The 19903-nt window shown below is 36.5% G+C and overlaps 1 protein-coding gene across 4 annotated transcripts in view; it reads left to right on the top strand.

The window, feature by feature from the left end:
• The window catches only part of LOC120492054 (MAM domain-containing glycosylphosphatidylinositol anchor protein 2), a 133748-nt gene extending 122313 nt beyond the window's left edge, over positions 1-11435 (top strand). For all 4 annotated transcript variants that reach the window (XM_089118986.1, XM_089118988.1, XM_089118985.1 and 1 more), the window contains exons 13-17: positions 325-480; positions 3009-3170; positions 6242-6375; positions 8616-8715; positions 10822-11435. In XM_089118986.1, coding sequence (XP_088975112.1) covers positions 325-480; positions 3009-3170; positions 6242-6375; positions 8616-8715; positions 10822-10910 — 641 coding nt within the window. In that variant the 3' untranslated portion in view covers positions 10911-11435. The remainder of the gene's footprint in view (positions 1-324; positions 481-3008; positions 3171-6241; positions 6376-8615; positions 8716-10821) is intronic.
• Positions 11436-19903: the final 8468 nt, after the last annotated feature.

The raw sequence follows: 19903 nt of genomic DNA, 5'->3' as shown, positions 1-19903 counted from the left end.
ATATAAAGTAAAAATTGCGAGATATAAAGTCAGAATCGTGAGATATAAAGTCAGAATCGTGAGATATAAATTCAGAATTGAGTGATATAAATCGTAAAAAAATGCGAGATATAAAGTAAAAATTGCGTGATATATAGTCAGAATTGCGTGATATAAACAACTGTGGTGGAAACAAGCTTCGATATAGACTCAAATGTAAGACTGCTGATCATCCACAACGCCTCCGTTCTCCTTTAGAGATTGCACAGAATAAAGTCCATTTGTGTTTGGGACGCACGCGGATGAGTAACTGCTGAACTAACCCTGCTCTTCTTTCTTCTCCAGGAGAGTTTCACTGCAGCTTTGAAGAGGAGCCCATTTGCATGTTCACTCAGGACAAGAACGACGACTTTGATTGGATGAGACACAGCGCCGCGACCCGCGATACCAAATACACCCCGAACACGGGTCCCAGCGGCGACCGGGCCGGCTCAAAGCAGGGTACTCTCTTAATAATGTTGGCTTAAAAATAAGCAGCACCTTCCCAACCGTGGGTTATTTTAACCCAGAGCATTGTTATTAAAAGTAACCCAACAGTTTAGTTAAGTTACTTATGACATTATTTTAATAAATAAAATACACTTTGTTTTCAAATACAGATTGTTTATTTGTACAAGACATTAAATATGTCTCAACAAATATATATTTTTTAATTACAAACTAAATATTGGGGAGTCTAGCATTTAATGTAAATATAGCCTATAGATACAGAATTGTGTAGATAAATTAAAAATACACAAGTGTTACATAAAACATACGTGTTTAACCCAATAACCGGTTTATAACTAGAAATTACACATCGATTTAAAAAATGACCCAACATTTTTATTTTAAAAATAACCCATTATAGTGATCCAATATGTGTAACCCAACCGTTGGGTTAAAAAAATAACCCAACATTTTTTTTTTTTTACTGTGTAGGTAACCGACCGTCAATCCTTTATGAAATGGTCATTTCGTCATTAGAAGCTTATCTTCTCTCCAGAGGGAAACTTCTGGAATATCCCACCCGAGAGACTCGTGCCCAAATCCCTGAAGTTTTCTTCAATTTCATTCATATCTGCAGCTGAGCTCCAATTACCACTTCATTCAGATGAAATTCAGCTTTCCAAATGAGGTTGTCTATTCCCAAACTGAGACAATGCCTGCGTGCCGGATGCGAATGAGTCGGGATGAGCTCCTTTTATTTTTATTGAGATGTATTTTTAGTCTGGAGGGAGCGAGCGCCGGTTAACACGTCCTCGACGGTCCCCGTGTAAATAATAGATTTGCTTTAATCACCCTGATGCTTCCAAACGGTCCGGCGTTTTATTAACATCGAGAGTCCTACAGAGACTTTAATTATTGCTCATCACATCCAGAGAGGAGATTCGCTTTGATTTTGTCTTCGGGGTTTTTCAGCTCGACTTCCTGTGAGACGCGTGAGCTCTGAAGAACACACACACATTACTAGAGATATTGTTTGTAAATGCGACAAAGATTTTGTAATCATACTGCGTAGTTGTGAATGGAGTCATTTTTTTTTTTATTTGTGAAAATAACGCAATGAATCATGACAAATTGTGCAACATAATTTTAAATTATGTGGAGACCCAAGTTAATATTAATAACTGATTATTTATGGTTATTTTCCTATCAGCTTGCATATTTAAATAAAACCTGTTGCTGTACTATACCAAATAATTTTGTCAGATAAATGCATAGTATTTAAATAATATAAAAAGTAAAATAAATAGTCCCTCCTAAATTTATGAATTGTTTATTCTCAGCCAATAAAGCTATTTTGAATTTAAATAAATACATTATTATCATAATTTAAATGTATTATTATATATTTAATTATTATATTATTTGTGCATATATCGTCGCTGTCCGGCAGAAACCTCATATCTCCATATTTCACAAATTGTATTTTTTTAATGTCAATCGGCCACCCTTTACTGTGGATTCTGTGGATTTTGCACATTTTTAACCAATGAGAAGTCTTTAAAAAGAGCTTGTGACTGAAGTGTGTAACTTAATTGGCTTTATGCCAATTTTACTTCCTGAACTTCAGGCAGCTCCTTGTTTCCTGTCTGCCATTATTGGCCAAATTGATTAATTCAGGTGTGTCTGATTATTGTTGCCATGACTACTGAGGTCAGGTACACCTGAATTAATCAATTTGGCCAATAATGGCAGACAGGAAACAAGGAGCTGCCTGAAGTTCAGGAAGTAGTGCAGCTGGGCATAAAGCCCATTGGCTGCTTAAACTGTCAAACCTCATAACTCCGCCCACCTCTATCATGAATGAAGTGGAGCGTCTCTGCTTGTTTGCAATGCGATGGCCAATAAAGACTGTGTGTTTGAATAAGTACAGCGTTTTCCTCACGCAAGAAACACTATATATTAGGGCTGTGCAAAAATTAATTGCGATTAATCGCATTCAAAATAAAAGTCTGTGTTTACATAATATATTTGTGTGTGCTGTATATAATTATTTTGTATATATAAATACACACACATGCATGTATATATTTAAGAAAATGTGTTATTCATATATAAAATATTTATATTTATATAATATAGATTATGTATTTATAAATATATACAGAATTTAAGCACAAATAATTCTTAAATATATACATGCATGCATAGGTATTTATATATACAAAATAATTATATACAGCACACACAAATATATTATGTAAACACAGACTTTTATTTTGGATGCGATTAATCGCAATTAACTTTTGCACAGCCCTACTATATATATAAAGGCTGATGTGTTTGTGTGTTTGAGGAGCCGAGAAGACTGTGTTTGTCACGTATTTTAGTCATTTACTGTGTTTAATTATTTAAAATTCAGTCTTTTCCTATTTCCTAAAAAAAGCAGCAGTTTTGGAGATAGGAGGTTTCCCCCGACAGCGACTATATAGTAGTTTATTATATATTTTGTGTTAAATCGTGTGTGTTGGTGTGATCACCAGGTTTCTACATGTACATCGAGACCTCGAGACCTCGTAAAGAGGGCGACACGGCGCGATTATTGAGTCCTGTGTTTAACGTCGCGCCGAAGAATCCCTACAGCATCACCAGCCCGCCGGCGTACTGCTTCAGCTTCTACTACCACATGTACGGCAAACACATCGGTAAGATCCGCACACACACACACATACACACACACGCATTCCTGAAGCTGAAACACAGAAGAAGTGATGTCGGGGCATGTTGTCACACTTGACTAGATGGTTGCAGGGCTATTATGGTTGCGAAACGATCGCTCATTTAATAAATAAATAACAAAGTTAAAGTTTTATAAGCACAAATGCTCGCCTTGCTCTGTTCTGTGATGCGCGTTCGTGACTCTCCTGTTTAAACTTGTTCATCAAAACGAACAAATCTTTTCCTGATTCGTTGAATGAACCAAATGACACGAAAAAAGATTTGTTCATTTTGATGAACGAGTTCGAATGGGAGAGTTTGCACTGAAACTGTCTTTTGGACCCCATTGAAGTCCATTATATGGAGAAAATCCTGGAATGTTTTCATCAAAAACCTTCATTTCTTTTCGACTGAAGAAAGAAAGACATGGACATCTTGGATGACACGGGGGCGAGTAAATTATCAGCAAGTTTTTTCAAAAGTGAACTACTCCTTTAAAACCATAAAAACATACTTTTGTTGCTTGAAATAAATGTTTAAAGGAGTAAAATAACATGTGTGTACATATATATAAAACGTATATGTTATGTCAGCTAGTTGCCATGGTAATAATATTTTAATTTAGACTTCATGTACTAAAATAACTAAAAGTAAAGCTGAAATAAAAATCTGCTGCAGTGAGAAGTAGACCATGTGACAACTTGCACACACACACACAGTCTGCCTCTGTGATCCTCCTTTTTGTGTGTGTTTGCTGGATTGAACCCCAGATCTCAGAGCACACACACACATCTGCACAACACGTCGTCATCTCCACATCACACTCTTTATCCCGGGAATATAACGAGACGAAGCTCGCTCTCATTAACATGCTTTCATTTCTGTTCATCAACGCTCCTAACATGATCATAATGTCGAAGGCAAAAGAGACCCTTGAATATATGAACTAATAAACATCACTACACTACACACTACACATTTTCTCCATTACAGGTTTTCTGACATGTTATGTTTAAATATGCAAATTAGCTTTTTTTTTCTAATGAAATATGCATGTTTGCACACCTGTCCAGAACAGTGGATAAAGCCCGGTTCAAAACTCTAGTTTGGTTTTGTCGAGTTAAAGGAGAAGCTTTGCTCTAATAACACACTGCACCGAGTCGACCGTTCTCTGAGATCTGATTTCATGATTATCCAATGTAAAGAGTTTTATCTCTAAAAACTGTTTAGCTTATAACACCAGTGTATGGGGTATCGAGTAATGACAAATAAAAATCGCTAGTTTATACCACTAACAAGCCTCAAGATATCCCCACACTCACACAGTGACATAATGAGGGTCCATACATGCAAAATAAGAAGATACTTTATAAAGAAGTCTCGAACCCAGACGCAGTTATACAGTTCAGCTCACTAGCTGCACTTCTGGCAGGATAGCCTCTGGCATAATGAAGAAAATATAAATATCAGACAAATTTAAAATAATACAAAAATTAACATAAATTAGAAATGTTACCTTGGCAACTGGCTGAAATAAAAAAAGTTTTAGTTGTAGTACTACAATTACTCAAATTAATCTGGAATACTTGAAAGCTTTAGTGGTTATCTTTATTGAGTTATTTTAGTTCTCTGACGAAAAGGAGAGAGCGAACTGAACTTAAATACAACACGTTTCACTAAAACTTCAAAAAGAAATTTGAATAGAAACATAAAAAACCGAGCCATTACTAAAAATGACAAAAGCACATAAAATAAACTAAACTATTGCATTTAATAATAAAAATGTAAAATAAAAGCTAATAGTGTTCGACAGGTCGAGACTGTTTTCCAAAGAGTATACGCGAAGTGGACCGTCTTTATAAAGTATCTTTAAAGAGATGAGTCGTGATCAGCGTTGGGTGTAACTAATTACTGTAATTTAATTACTTTTCCCTTGAAAATGTAAAGTAAGGGATTACTCTTTAATTTATCTGTAATTTAATTACAGTTACGTCTGATGTAATCGAGGTAAATACTGTGCATAGATCAATCCGATCTCACAGCGATTCGTATGCATTTATGAGGCGTCTAAATATTGCGACCGCACTCGTACAAATTCGTACGAACTATTGTAAAATATGTATGGAAAAAGTGTGAAGACAAAACAATAGTGGGTTTAACATCAAAATGTATTGTCTGATGCTAAAAAGTATGTTTTTATAATGCAACTTTATAGTATTTATTTGAAATAATTAAAACAGATTCATGTCTATCCTTGTATTATTCAGCTGGATGAGATTGATGTGGGATTTTGAAAGTAATTAGTAATTAAATACTTTTTAGAGAGAGTAATCAGTACAGTAATCTAATTACACTGTTGAAGACTAGTAATTAATAGCTTTTTTAGAGTAACTTACCCAACACTGGTCGTGATTGAAATCTAGACGCAAATAGATCAAATGCAATCAAATAAATAGAGTATTTCTGAATGTTTTCTTTATAAAAAAATAGACCTCAAAACTGTCTTGCCTTAAAGGAGTAGTTCACTTTAAAAAAACTTTAGCTGATAATTTACTCGCCCCCGTGTCATCCAAGATGTCCATGTCTTTCTTTCTTCAGTCGAAAAGAAATTAAGGTTTTTGATGGAAACATTCCAGGATTTTCTCCATATAATGGACTTCAATGGGGACCAAACGGTTCAAGGTCCAAATGAGAGTTTCAGTGCAAACTGTTCAAAGGGCTTTAAACGACTCCAGACGATGAATAAGGGTCTTATCAAGCGAAACACACCTTGTGCCTGAAGTAAAGCAGACGTGATTGCAGCTTCGATAGAGGAACATGAGGAATTGTGTAAATCCACTTGTTTGTCAAGTCACGTCGCCTTTATTTATATAGTGCCTTTAACAATATTTCACAGTGGCTCTACGGCGATAACAGGAGATTACAGTAACAGAGATTGTTCTGGCTTTACCGCCGCTAGAGTAAAGCTATTGTCCAGTTTTGATGGACTTCATGTGTTTGTAACCGGATTGATTGATTCTCCTGTGTTGTTAAATGAATTGATTGTGTTTTCCCGCAGGCTCTCTGAATGCCTTCGTGAAGCAGAAAGGTCAGTCGACTTCAGACGCGGGGCCGGTGTGGTCGCTCAGCGGGAACCAAGGGGACCGATGGAGACACGCCAAAATCACCATCCATCCGGTTTCATCCTTCCAGGTGCGGGAATACATCTCTCACATCATCATCATCAGTTTATTAGCTCTAGTGGTGATGAAGATGAGCAGAACTCAGTGGATGTGTGACTGGTTTTGTCCGTCCTTCTGTTGGACTCTCACACATGAATTATGTTGAATATCTGTCAGCTGTTCAATTAGATAATACCAGTTTAGCTCAACCAGTGACCAATGAACCACTGAACGTGTGTGTGTGTGTGTGAATGACAGAAAACACACTTCAGCAGAACATCATCAGCTCAGAGTGTGTGTAATGTGTGTAAATGTCACTAGGCGCGTTTCCATTACAGATTTGCGATATTTTCCAAATGTCGATAAAAAACTATTGCGAAATGACGGTGTTTCCATTAACCGATGTTATGCGAGTAAAACGTCTTTTTTTCCCTCTCGCGATAAGTCATTCCAAAAATCAAGGCAACGGACATTGGTAGGTTTATAACCTCTATCACAGCCATGCACCGCACTAGACATTATTATTATTATTAATGGACGGAGACGTGGTGTGTTATCCAAGCATTAATGGCAGAGAAAGACACAGAGTTCCTGGTGTTTCTCCCTTATTTCTGCTTCGATGTCTCGATGGCACTTCTTTGAGGTTTAGAGAGGCTATTCCTGTGATTATTGTTTCTTTTTTTTAAATGAATTTAATAAAGAACTCTATCTCGTATTATGTCCAAACGGTCAAATGAACGGTTGTTGTATTTTTAAAACAGTTGAACACCAACGTTTTAGTTTGACCACACCAATAGCTGCGTTATATACATCTCAATGGATTTTCATATATTTGTTTATGACTTTTTGCCCCCTTTAAAACATTTAAAATATTCACAAATTAATATGGGAAACATATAGATTTTACTGGTTTTCTACGGCCAAATTAGAACCTGGATATTTCTGATATTTTTCCCGCAGTGCTGAATAGGTGAGTTATTATAAATGCGTCTGAAAAAATAACGAGCTAAAAACATAATCTCCGGATGCACCTTTAGAGAGAACTGCACCTTTCATACGGATTACATAATCAGAAGGGATTAGTTTACGATTCGATTTTTAAAGTGGACATTTAAAGCTTTAGTCTATAAAGGATAGCCTATGTTTCAGTTCTCGAAGATCATAAAGCGCGCCTGATTGTTTTATGTTATTTTACAAAAGCACAACGTTTTCTTGTTATTGTGACATTACGCAAATAAAAGTAGTCGTGAATAATGTACTATTATTTTCCTTATAACCAGAAATGATAGACTATTTTAAGTTGATTCCACTGTTGATGGGAAAATGAAAGTGTTCACGGCGCGTCTGTCTTAAAAAAAAACGTCTTTAATAAAAGCGTCTTCTACATATGTAGCCTAATAAATGTTATAATAGGCTAATGATGATAATTATTATCATTATTTGCGGACACTCCGTCTTCTAAGTCAGGTGACCGTAAATGCGCAAAATCCGTTTCCATTGCAGTTTTGCGAAAATTGCCTGAAAAACCCCCTCATGCGAGCGTAAAAACTTTTTTGCGATAAACGGGAGTTTTTGCGAAATTGACGTGTTTCCATGGAGCGTATTTTCATTTCGCAATTTCAATTTGCGCAAATTGAAGGGTAATGGAAACGCAGCTACTGTAGTCTCTGTGTGAAGAATATGTGTGTGTAATATAGTGCAGTTTACTTTATTCTGCTCTCCTCACACACACACACACACACATGAACTATAGTGTCCTGATCACACTAGTGAAACATATCAGCAATTATATCTGGTGTGTGAATAATTATGGTTTGACTGTATACAGGTGAAACTCGAAAAACGAGAATATGGTGCAAAAGTTCATTTATTTCAATAATTCAACTTAAAAGGTGCAACTAATATATTATATAGACTCATCACATGCAAAGTGCGATATTTCAAGCCTTTATAATTTGTGATGATTATGGCTTACAGATATGAAAATCCCAAAGTCAAAAAGGTTTTCATATATCTGTAATCCATAATCATCACAATTATAACACATAAATGCTTGAAATATCTCACTTTGCATGTAATGAGTCTATATAATATATTAGTTGCACATGTTAAGTTGAGGTATTGAACTTTTGCACCATATTAGAGATATATTTCGAGTTTCACCTGTACATATAGAATGCATTATGGATTTGTGGTTTACAGCACATCCTGAAGAGATGTTGTCGAGGCTCGTGATGCAAGCGTGTGTGTGTGTGTGTGTCCATCACACAGGTGATATTCGAAGGCATTCGCGGCCCCGGGATCGAGGGGGATATTGCCATTGATGATGTCACGCTGGAGGAAGGGGAGTGTCCTGACCCTCCATCCAATCGTATGTATTTATCATGCATCTCTATGGTAACCAGGTCATAATTACGTGTGTGGCAGCAAACACAGCGTCGAGAGCTCAGTAATTACACCCGAACACACAGAGAAAGCAGGAGCGAGTGCAGGTAATGGGCTGGCATCGGCGAAACCGGCGCTGAGAGCGAGACGTGGCTTCACTGCTGCGGAAAATATCTGAACAAATGGAAAGCTTTCGTTCTGGAGCTGTAATCATCCAGTGAAGTTATGTGTTCATCATTATTATTAGGCTGGAATATTACACGGTTTCCATTATTATCAAAAGCTACGTGACAGTCAGAGACGCTCAGTGTGTGTGTTTGTGTGTGTCGTGGAAATATATGTACTGGAGGACGCTTGTGAATCACAGAAACACACTTTAGACATTTATGACCAGCCGTAAGGATGAAGAACAGGCGGATTTAATGCTCTTAACTGGCTTGTGAATGATTCCTCAACTCAGGGTTTTCACCCATTGGACGCCATGTGTATATTGGGTCCGTGGGTCCATCTATTCGACGTCCAAACTAGGGCTAGGACTGAAAAAATCCTGTTTGACTTCTGACACATTAGTGCTCATTGGATTGATTATTAAAAGTGATTTTCCATGTCTAAAGACGTTTCCATTTTCAACACCAGATACAGGCAAATCCACGGACACCTCACAGGCATTAGGACGAGCGTAAAGAGTCAGCGATATTCCTGATGATTTATTGGTGTGAAGTTTCGTCACAATTGCCTCGTTTCCGTCCACTTTTTGCGCTGTTATGTTATCGACAATGTGAATATGCGAAAAAAAACATGACGAAATTTGCCGTCTCCTGACTGTTTCCATTCAATTGACCTTTTACCGATAAGATTGTGTGCGTGATGACGTCACGAATGACGAAAGCGAATTGTCGCATATGTTTTGGTGTATCGCAAAAAAAAGTGACTTCAGCCGTTTCCATAAAAAAAAAAATTATTTATTTATTTTTTATCGCAAATTCTACCTTTTGAGTTTCCAGTCAGCACACCCTCAACACCGAACAAACAAGAAAATGGAGAGAGTATTCAGGCAGTTAATAATTTCACAAATAATTGCATGTGTCCGAAATATCAGAAGACGACGGCAGAATGAAGCAGTTGCTCATCTGATAGGGCTCGAAGTAACTACTCTTATGCGACGAAGCCCAAGGGTCTGGGAGAGACCACGCAATAAGGCGTTCTGGGAAGAAGTTGTGGAGAGACACTTTACAGAAAGTCCGAGTCCGCCATGGTGTTTGTTGTGACGACGACTGCACCTTGCACGTGAGGAAAATATCACGTGACACCACGTTTTTTTGCGTGAAAGCCCTTTTTCTCGACAAAAAGTGTTTCCAAACTAGTTTTTCGCGACATTTAAAATATCGGCATAACATTTATGCGCTAAAGTTAAACGGAAAAGGATTGTGTCGACATTTGCAAAAAAAATCGAGAATTGGCGTTTCCATCAGCTATATCGGTAAACATTTTGATGCGCAAAACCTTTTTTCGCAAAAAAACCCTTGGATGGAAACCTGGCTAATGACAAACAGGAGCGCAACATTCAGGGATTGAGATTAACACACTTGTGTGTGTAAAAATGAGTTTTGGCGGGAAACGCTGTCCAATCACGAGCCATTTCTGTGTCCCCTCATTTTGCTTGGGAAGTTCGTTTCAGAAAAATCTGTGCGGATTTAGTGCAAATACACAACTCATGATCTTCATGATATATTAAAATTAAATGCATCTTTGTAACAATTGCATGGAATATACGTTTAAGTGCTAAAAAATTAAGTTTTTCCAAAGTTTGCATGGCTGTAACTCAAAAAGAATCAAAGATATTTCAATGTGATTTTAGATTCTGGTTGTCAACTAACTTTTCTCTTGGACTCTCCATTTTCAAAGCCGTATCTGCTTCAGTCTCATAGATATGGAGATCTTAATGCGGCTCCATGCTCAATTTGTTGAATTTTACCCATTTTCGGTGTCCAAAATCTTTATTTTTAGCCGTGACTTCTGTCAGATTTGACATGTCAGTGAGTTTTGATATAGTTGTCCGGTTAATGTTGACGTCTCTCTGTGTTTCCCACAGCTATCAGAGGAGCGGCTCCACACACCGTCTCCAGTATATGGCCATTGAGCGTCACACTGTTTTTTACCGTATTCTTTCGTCAGAGGTGACGCTCCTCATGAGAAGAGACTCGAGATGCGTCCCGTAATATTTTATCACCAAAGATTTATGCTTTCGGATTGCTGAGAAGCCACAACACCGGGAATAACACGCCACAAACCTAAACAGAAAAGTGATAAATATTTTGTCGCGGCCGGGTGGTGGAAACCTCGTATCTCCATATTTCGTCTTTTTTTTAATTTTTATAAATCATTAGGCCTACCAAATATTTAACCAATGAAAACTCTTAAAAAGAGCTTGTGACTGAAGTGTGTAACTTAATTGGCTGTTCAAACTGTCAATCAAACCTCATAACTCCGCCCACCTCTATCATGAATGAAGTGGAGCGTCTCTGCTTGTTTGCAATGCAATGGTAAATAAAATAAAGACTGTGTTTGAATAACTAAAGCGTTTTCCTCACTCAAGAAACTCTATATATATAAACTCTATATATTTTGGCCAAATGACAGAAAAAAAACGTAACGCCCACATATAGCTACAGTAAACTTATAAAATGTAATTCGTAACACTTATTGGCTCAGATGCAGCCGTTTTAATGGCGAATAAAACATTTTACTGGTCAAAAACGTCGCACTCTAAAAAATGCTGGGTTGTTTCAACCCAAATTTGGGTCAAATATGGACAAACCCAAATGTTGGGTTAAAAATATAACTAACAAAAATTACAGTTGAAAGTGAAAGCTGAAGTTGGTTTAAAATTTTAAATTACATTTTTGACCCGACATTAGTGTTTGTCCATATTTGACCCAAATTTGGGTTAAAACAACCCAGCATTTTTAGAGTGCGACGTTTTTGACCAGCGAATGTCGGACATAACAACCCGATCTCACGGGAATTCGTACGAATTTTACGAGGCGGCTAAATCGTAACAATTCGTACGACCTCACTCGTACGAATTAGTACGATTTTGCTAAATCGTACATATTTTACGAATTAGCCAATTCGTATGAATTCGTACGAATGACCTACCCCTGACCCCGCCCCCAAACATAACCGTCACGTGGGTTTAGACAAATCGTACAAATTCGTACGAGTGAGGTCGTATGAATTAGTACGAATCAGCCACTTTTGAATCACTCGTACGAATTGGTCGTGAGATAGGGTAGGACATAATGTTTTATTCGCCATTAGAACGGCTGCATCTGAGCCAATAAGTGTTACGAATTACATTTTATGAGTTTACTATTTTATAAGTTTACAGCATTGTTTAGAGTGCATTTTGGTCAAGTGTTAATAATGTAATGACACAAGCAAAGTGTCTAAAACCACAACCAGTTTAAATATTACAGTGATTTTCCCATTTCCTGAAAATCTCGTGTTTTAGAGATACGAGGTTTCCCGCTCCGAAACCGACAAAATGCTCACAAAAACGATGCTAACAGGAGGATCTGAAAAGCACAGCGACTACTTCGCCATCTGGATGTGTGTGTGGATTAAACCGGAAGGGCAGCGACGAATCAAGGAGTGTTTCACACACACTTCCCTTTCCTTCACGATTCTCCCGTTTTTCATCTTGGTATGTTTTTTTTTCCTTGGTGATTTGGAGTACAATCAACACAACCTTTCCTCACATCTCTTCTTTGGTTTCGTTCGGCTCGGTGCTTTAAAACGCCAATAAAAGAGCGTTTACACCCCGACTCCAGTAGCAGCCTGACTCCACAAACACTGTGCTCGCTTTCCCAAGCGCAAGATGGACGCCGTTTCGTTGACGGTGAGAAACGCTGGTTAGTCGCCGTTCCCAGTACCAGTTGAGTGACAGAATATCTGCCATTAAAAAAAGAAGTGCCTTCAGGTTACAAACTGATCCGTTAGCCTGGCCATCGACACCAAACGCCAGCGAATCCAACATCTGATGGGCTATTTACTACTCGAGTCCGACGGGACGACGCAGGTGTTCGCTGAATGTCTCATGCATAACGAAACGCAAACGGGCCTCGGAACGGACCGGCCCTCCTCATGCCATTTATATACCGAACAATATGCATTCTGAGAGAACAAATGAAAGATTCATAAGTATAATAATATTTTATTACTCAATCCAGAATGTGTTTCAGCTTTTACACACAGTCGTTATACCCGAGCGCTCGACCGGCCGCTTTTTAAAAAAGGGTGTTGTAAAAAACAAACACACAAAAAAGGATATGAAAACGTTTTGACAAGAAGCTGTGTCTCGTTTCTTCTTCTTATTTACGTTGAAATGTTCCAAATTTGACTGTCTTTATTTCTCGTCGTCTCCCTTGCATTGCTGAAAATATCCGAAGTGGGCAGAAAAATGCCGACTTTGCTGGTTTGGTAAAGTGTACTTGTGTATGTAAAGAAGCTCTGTTCATTGAAATTTATATGAGATGTTTTATGTACGAGTCAAAGGAAGCACAACATCTATTACAACATTACAAATGCTGTTCGGAAAAAATCATATATGTGACCGTCCCCCTGCAAACCAGTGTGAGGTTAAAATGCACATATTTAAGAGTTTTAAAGGAATCTTACACGCTAATATGATGATCTGATGCTCAAGAAACGTTGCTCAAGTTTGTTTGATTATTGGAAAGCTTTTGATCAATTTAATGCATCCTCTCTGAATAAAAATATTCATTTCTGTTTTTAAAAAATATCAGTATATGCATATCAGATCCTCATATTAGAGTGATTTGTGAAGGGTCATGTGACACTGAAGACTGGAGTAATGATGATAAATTCAGCTTTGATCACAGGAATAAATTACACTTTACTATATAATCACATAGAAAGCTGATGATTTACATTGGAATAATATTTCACTATTTTTCCAGTATTTTTCATCAAATAGATGCAGCGTTTGTGAGCAAAAAAGACTGGAATCAGTTCAAATTAAATAAATAAAAATCTTCATTATTCCAAACATTTGAGCAGTACTGTATAATGGGACTACAATACTATAATAGCCTACTATTATGTTTAAGATGCAGGAAAGGTAAAGTATCAGAAACTGAATCCTCTCATTTCAATTCTTTACTTGAATTGCCAGAGAAATGTGTCCGTAGCTCAGTATCAGTTCATAATGCAAGCGTGCGATATTAACAACAAGAGGTTAATGAAGTCCTGTCCCGTAATCTACTGTATAAGAGACCCTAGTGAGCTTGTGGAATAGCAGGAGCCGGTTAATAATGAAGCTGATCCACTGGTTGAACTGGAGCGCGTCACATATATGTGCTGGTATATGCAGTGTCCCATAGGTCAGTGATGTAGAAGATTCCCAGAACAGTGAGTGACGCTCATTACAGGACTTCAGAAGTGTTTGAGGACGCCGGAACAGTGTTGACCGAGTCTTCGTTTCTGTATGATGTTCTACAGTAAAACAAAACCATACAAATGATGTTAAATAAGGGCTAACGCTTGTTTTAATGTACCACACACGAGCTGTTCTAGTCATGCGTGTAACTCGAGAGAACGTTTCGCTCGCATTATTTCTCGTTATTTCAACAATTCGCACCAGTGAATAAACGGCGAATAGCTAATTTGTACGAGTGACGTCGCGTGAATTCGTATATGAATTAGCCGCCACGTACAAATTCGTACGAATTGCCGTGAGATCATCGGGTTTGTTATTTCGGAAAGTTCTAAGAACGTTTTCTTTCTTAGTTATTAGAACTTTACGCAAACATTCCATTTCGCAAACATTGTGAGAACGTTACTTTCAATGTTTTCTGAACATTCTAAAAATCCTAGTTACATTTAAAAACGTTAGACGAAAATGATACAGAAATAAAACTCCTCGAACGATGTATTAATAATGTTTGTGCTGATGTTTCGAGAGCATTATGAAAGCTCGGATAACTCTGGAAGAACGATTGTTCATAACGTCGAGGGAACCTTGACACAACATGTTTAGAGCTGGGCGATTTATTGACTATTTGCGATGATTTCGCTGGTGATATTTTAAGCATTTGAAATGTTTTTAAAGCACTTTTTTTTATTTGGTGTTTTTGCGTGTGATTCACTTCAAACTGTTCATTCCAATAAACTGATTTAGCCATTCGTCTGAAAATCACTAAAGTCATTGTGTGGCATTTTTCATGCATTAAAATGATTTAGTAAATATTGCTGTTATTGTTTGTACAAAATGTTCTTTGTGTTTGTTTGGTGAGAAACAACACTTTGATTTTAACCACTTTTGTATATTGAATATTGTCCGAAAAATATCGGGATAAATATATCGCCCAGCTCGTATGCATTGATAAAATACATTTGATAAAGTAAAGTTGGATTACGTTTAAACTTGTGCTGGGTTAATCGCATCCAAAATAAAAGTTTGTTTACATAATATATGTGTATATGCTGTGTATAATTATTGTGTATATAAATATAATCATATGCACGTATAGGGTACACAGGTGAAACTCGAAAAATGAGAATATCATCCAAAAGTTCATTTATTTCAGTAATTCAACTTAAAGGTGAAACTACATTATATAGACTCATTTCATGCAAAGTGAGATATGTCAAGCCTTTATTTGTTATAATTTTGATGATTATGGATTACAGATATGAAAACTCCAGTCAAAATTAGAATATTGTGAAAAGGTTTTCATATCTGTAAGCCATAATCATCACAATTATAACACATAAAGGCTTGAAATATCTCACTTTGCATGAAATGAGTCTATATAGCCTAATATATTAGTTGCACCTTTAAGTTGAATTACTGAAATGTGTAATTTATTTATAAAATATTTATATATAATATAATTCATTTATAATACAGTATAGATACATGCAAATATTATACACAGTAGCCTACACACAAACATATTATCTAAACACAAACCAACCAGTATTTTGGATGTGATTAATCGCGATTATCCGTTTCCCGGCACTAATTTAAACTAACAAAAATATGTTCTGACAACATTTTCCCGACGTTAAGAAAATACTATTTCTGAAGAACGTTCAAAACGTCCACTTTCTAAATGTAACCTTTTTATTCTTGGTAAACAGATGAAACATGTTCGCAAACATTATAGGAACGTTACATTTGAACATTCAAACATTCTAAAAAAGTAGTAGGCCTTTAGTTGTAACATTTAAAAACATTGAACCAACTGACATGTTCCAGAAGAGCATTACATTTGCGCTGACGGTATTCATGACCAATGGGGCGTTACACTGAGAGGAAAAGTCTTGGAGAGCACGAGTGTGATCAGAGAAGTGTCCCGTGTTTCAGCGCTTCTGAAGGGCTTTCTGGCTGCAGATCATGTGTGTTAAATCACGAGATGATGATTAGAGGCTTTGACCCTGATCTGATGTCCTGTAATGATCTCTTCACTCGTTCTACTTATGTCCAATAATGCTTCCTTTTCCTGTATTTCTTTGGATTCACCATTTTTTGTGTCATTCTTGCAACTAATGATGAAAAAATAATAAAGAAAGCTATTTTACATCTGTGTCGGTGAAACGCATTGCGGAAAATCTCTGTGCCTGTTCTTGGAGGAATTTGCCTTCTAACTAGACATTATTTATCTATTTATGCTCATTTCTGTTCAGTCTCAAACATTGCAGACAGATATACTGAACATTTACGCTGTTCCTGCACACAAAACACAGTTTACTTTTTAACCGGGGCATGTTGTCACAGCGAGATTGTTTGATTGAAATATGAAATGGCCTACTATCAGGAGTTGAACAACATTTAAATGCTTTAGGCTATTTAATGTATTTTACCATGCACACACTAAAGAATAGAGAGAACTAAAACTATTTCAAATTGACTATTTTATGTTGAAAACGTTTTAAAAAATGCCGATATGGGATCCCTAAAAAAAGTTAAATATGCAAATAAAAAAACTAGGCCAATAGAAATAATTAAATGTACAGAATTTACCATTACCACTTATTCTGCTTTCTATTTTCTGCTTTTTAATTATTAGTATACTTTGTTATATTTTATGTTTCTCTTCAGGTATCTTAAAGTACAAAAGAAAACATATTTTTCAGATAATATTTAATTTCTGACAGTTTTTTACAGTACACTTGTTTACATTTATTGCTTTGATTTTTTTTCCACAGTTTTGGAGCAAAATGAGTTTTGGAAAATATTTATGAAAAAGAGTATTTTTGTGCATTTCTCATAACAATAAATTTAAACTTCTAGGCTGCAACATTTTTTTTTAAAAATAAACTTTATTCACTTCACCAATAATCTGCCTTGTGTCATCTTTAAAAAGAGAACAAGGTTTCAAGATTTATGAGAGTTTAAGTTTTAAATGTCGTGTACAGGTCTGTGCTCAAAAACTCAATGTTTAAAAACTGCAGAAATAACTTGGTACCATAAAATCCCCTAAAAATACAAAACAGTAAACAAAAAAACACATTATAGAGATTAACTTCAATTAAATAAAACAATGCAATGAGTACCGGAGGGTTTAACGCAATTAATAGACTATTATTATTAAATCTGGGTCTGTTGCACCAAAAAGTTTTTTCTTTCACTCATGCCCTGTTTGGTCCGGACTTTTCAGTTTGGACCGAATCAAAATTACAGAAGTGGTCCACGGTCGGCACCAAACTAATGAAATTTGGTCCGACATAAGGATGTAGTCTCGGTCCGGATCAAACTGAACAAAGGTTTGGTTCGTTTCTTGTGTGAAAGCATTTCTCTATGGTTCAGATCTTTTACATGAAGTTCTGGTGGTTCCCGCATGGCTGAAGAAACAGAAGACGGCACTTATTACTTCTCCTCCTTTCCTGCCAGCGACGAGAAAATATTCGCACAATGAGGACGATCATTTGGTGAATTTGATCAAGGTAATTATGCCATAAAAATAACAATATAGTTGCAACTATAAATTTTTCAACTTGTGCGTGTAACCCCTTTGAATTGTACAGTTATATATATATTTTCCTTTATTTATTTTAGTCCTAAAGTATTTATACCTGCTTTTGATTTGTAAGCCACAAAGGAACTCCTGTATTTTAGATGCAGTACTATCCTTAACCTCTAGAGGGCGATTTACGCGCTGGTATGTTGAGAGTCAGCGTATGTTGAAAATCAGATGAAGAGTACGCACGAGGTTAGCGTGTATTTTCAACTGTTATTCGGTTCAATTGTTCATATTCTTCTATAAAGAGTAGTATTAGTCATCGAAATTGTTTATTTATCCAGTTGCTGAGGAAAACAACCAGTGAAAGCTTTTGGTTACTGGTTTTTCTTTTACACGAACTCTGGTGAGTTTTGCTGCATTACTTCTACTTTTAAATTGATATTCCTTTTTCTTTATGCGTCTTAAAGCCAATCGGAGTTATATATTATGTTTTAGAATGTATTTTTTGTATGTATATGTGGTGAAATGAATACAGAGTCAAATCTGTCCGTAGTTTAACTGTTTAGTTAAATTATTTAATTTTCTTCAAGTGTTATAAATGCAGCAAATGATAAAAGAAATGTTGTACAACTGACGAAATATTCAAATAAGAGAGATATATTATTGGAATACTGTATTATGTGTTTAAGTTGTTTATTTGCACTTATATTGTCACGTGTTGAATTAACACTGGTGATAACGGACATTTTGTGCAGCTATAAGAAAATGTCAGTGTAAAAATTGTTTATATTGAGAAAAAATGTTTAATGTGACTGCATTGTTTTATGCAGATTTTTTTGAATGCTGATTCAATTTGATTGATCTTCCATTGAACAGCGAGCCAGACCCTTACCTCCCACTCACCATCACGGATGCACACAAGAGAGCTAAGCACATACACATTACCCGGGGGTAGCAACACAAAAGGCCTTTACACACAAATACATCGAAGCTCTTTACACACATACACATGACTATTGGAGCTTAACACATGGACATTTGAGGGTTTTTTTTTTTAATATGGACATTTGAGCACTTAAATTTAAACTGTTTTTTTGTTTCATTTTATTTCATTTTTTGGGTATTTACATTCAATGTCAGGTTTGTGAGAATATTGTTTATATATATCGAATGTGAATTATTTTAGATAAAATTGCCGGCTTTTTGATTTGAACTCGAGCGGAAGATTGAAGCGTCTAATTAGACTCGTTTTTGACGCTCTATTCGCGTTCGGTGTGAACACACTCGACAGGAGCGGAGTAACCCCTTCAGCCGTCACTTATTCACGATACAGCACTTGCCTAGAGTTATTGCTTTTATAAAACGGCTACCACACAATACAAATATTAAAGTAAAAAAAAAAATGCATTAGTGCAACTTTCATGAAGTAAATCACTAAAAGCCTTCCTTCCGCTAGAAAAAATAGTCCCTGACCGTGAACAGCATCAACGCTCCGATGTGTAATATATGCAGGAAAGCTCAAATAAACACAACATTGCGTCGTTGGGTGAAGTGGCCATAGCTGTGTTTATCGTGAATAAAGCGTCGCGATTGACCAATCAGAATCAAGGATTACAACTAACCCTTTTACAAGATGATACAGTTCACAAAGAGTAGTCCTAAATTCCTGCTAAATAGTCCTTTGATGCAGTAAAACCTATAAAGAGTAATTTAAACGCTTGAGTCAGCGAGACCCGAAGCTCCCTGACCCTGGTGTGTGTGTGTGTGTTTGAGGTGATCATGGGTCTTGGGTTGAGGGATTTTTAAGAGCCATTATCTGATATTTTCCTCTTGTCTGTATTGATTTTACATCAACACCTCTGTGTGAATTGATTTTATGATCTTATCAGAAACTGTTGTGCGTATTGTGCCAATATGACAGATCTGAGTGGAGCTGAAGTGTGTCATTTGATAGTATTGTGGTTTTCCAGTAACAAGCTCGTTTTCCCGTCCAGCATCACAAAACACAAATGCGTCGCTTTTTTATGTCACATTTTATTATCACGGGGTTATTTTTGTTTATGAAAACTGAAATGTAAACACACACATCAGCTCTTAACCTTCTTCCAGCATCCACAGCTTATGTTGTTGTCGTTTATGATTGTGTCCTAAAGCTGCGCTGGGAAACTCACAGTTGAGATGTAA

Source organism: Pimephales promelas, chromosome 13 (assembly GCF_988280905.1).
Source record: "Pimephales promelas chromosome 13, fPimPro1.hap1.1, whole genome shotgun sequence".
NCBI lineage: Eukaryota > Metazoa > Chordata > Actinopteri > Cypriniformes > Leuciscidae > Pimephales > Pimephales promelas.
Note: the sequence above shows the minus strand (reverse complement) of the source record. Positions and strands in the feature narration are given on the sequence as shown.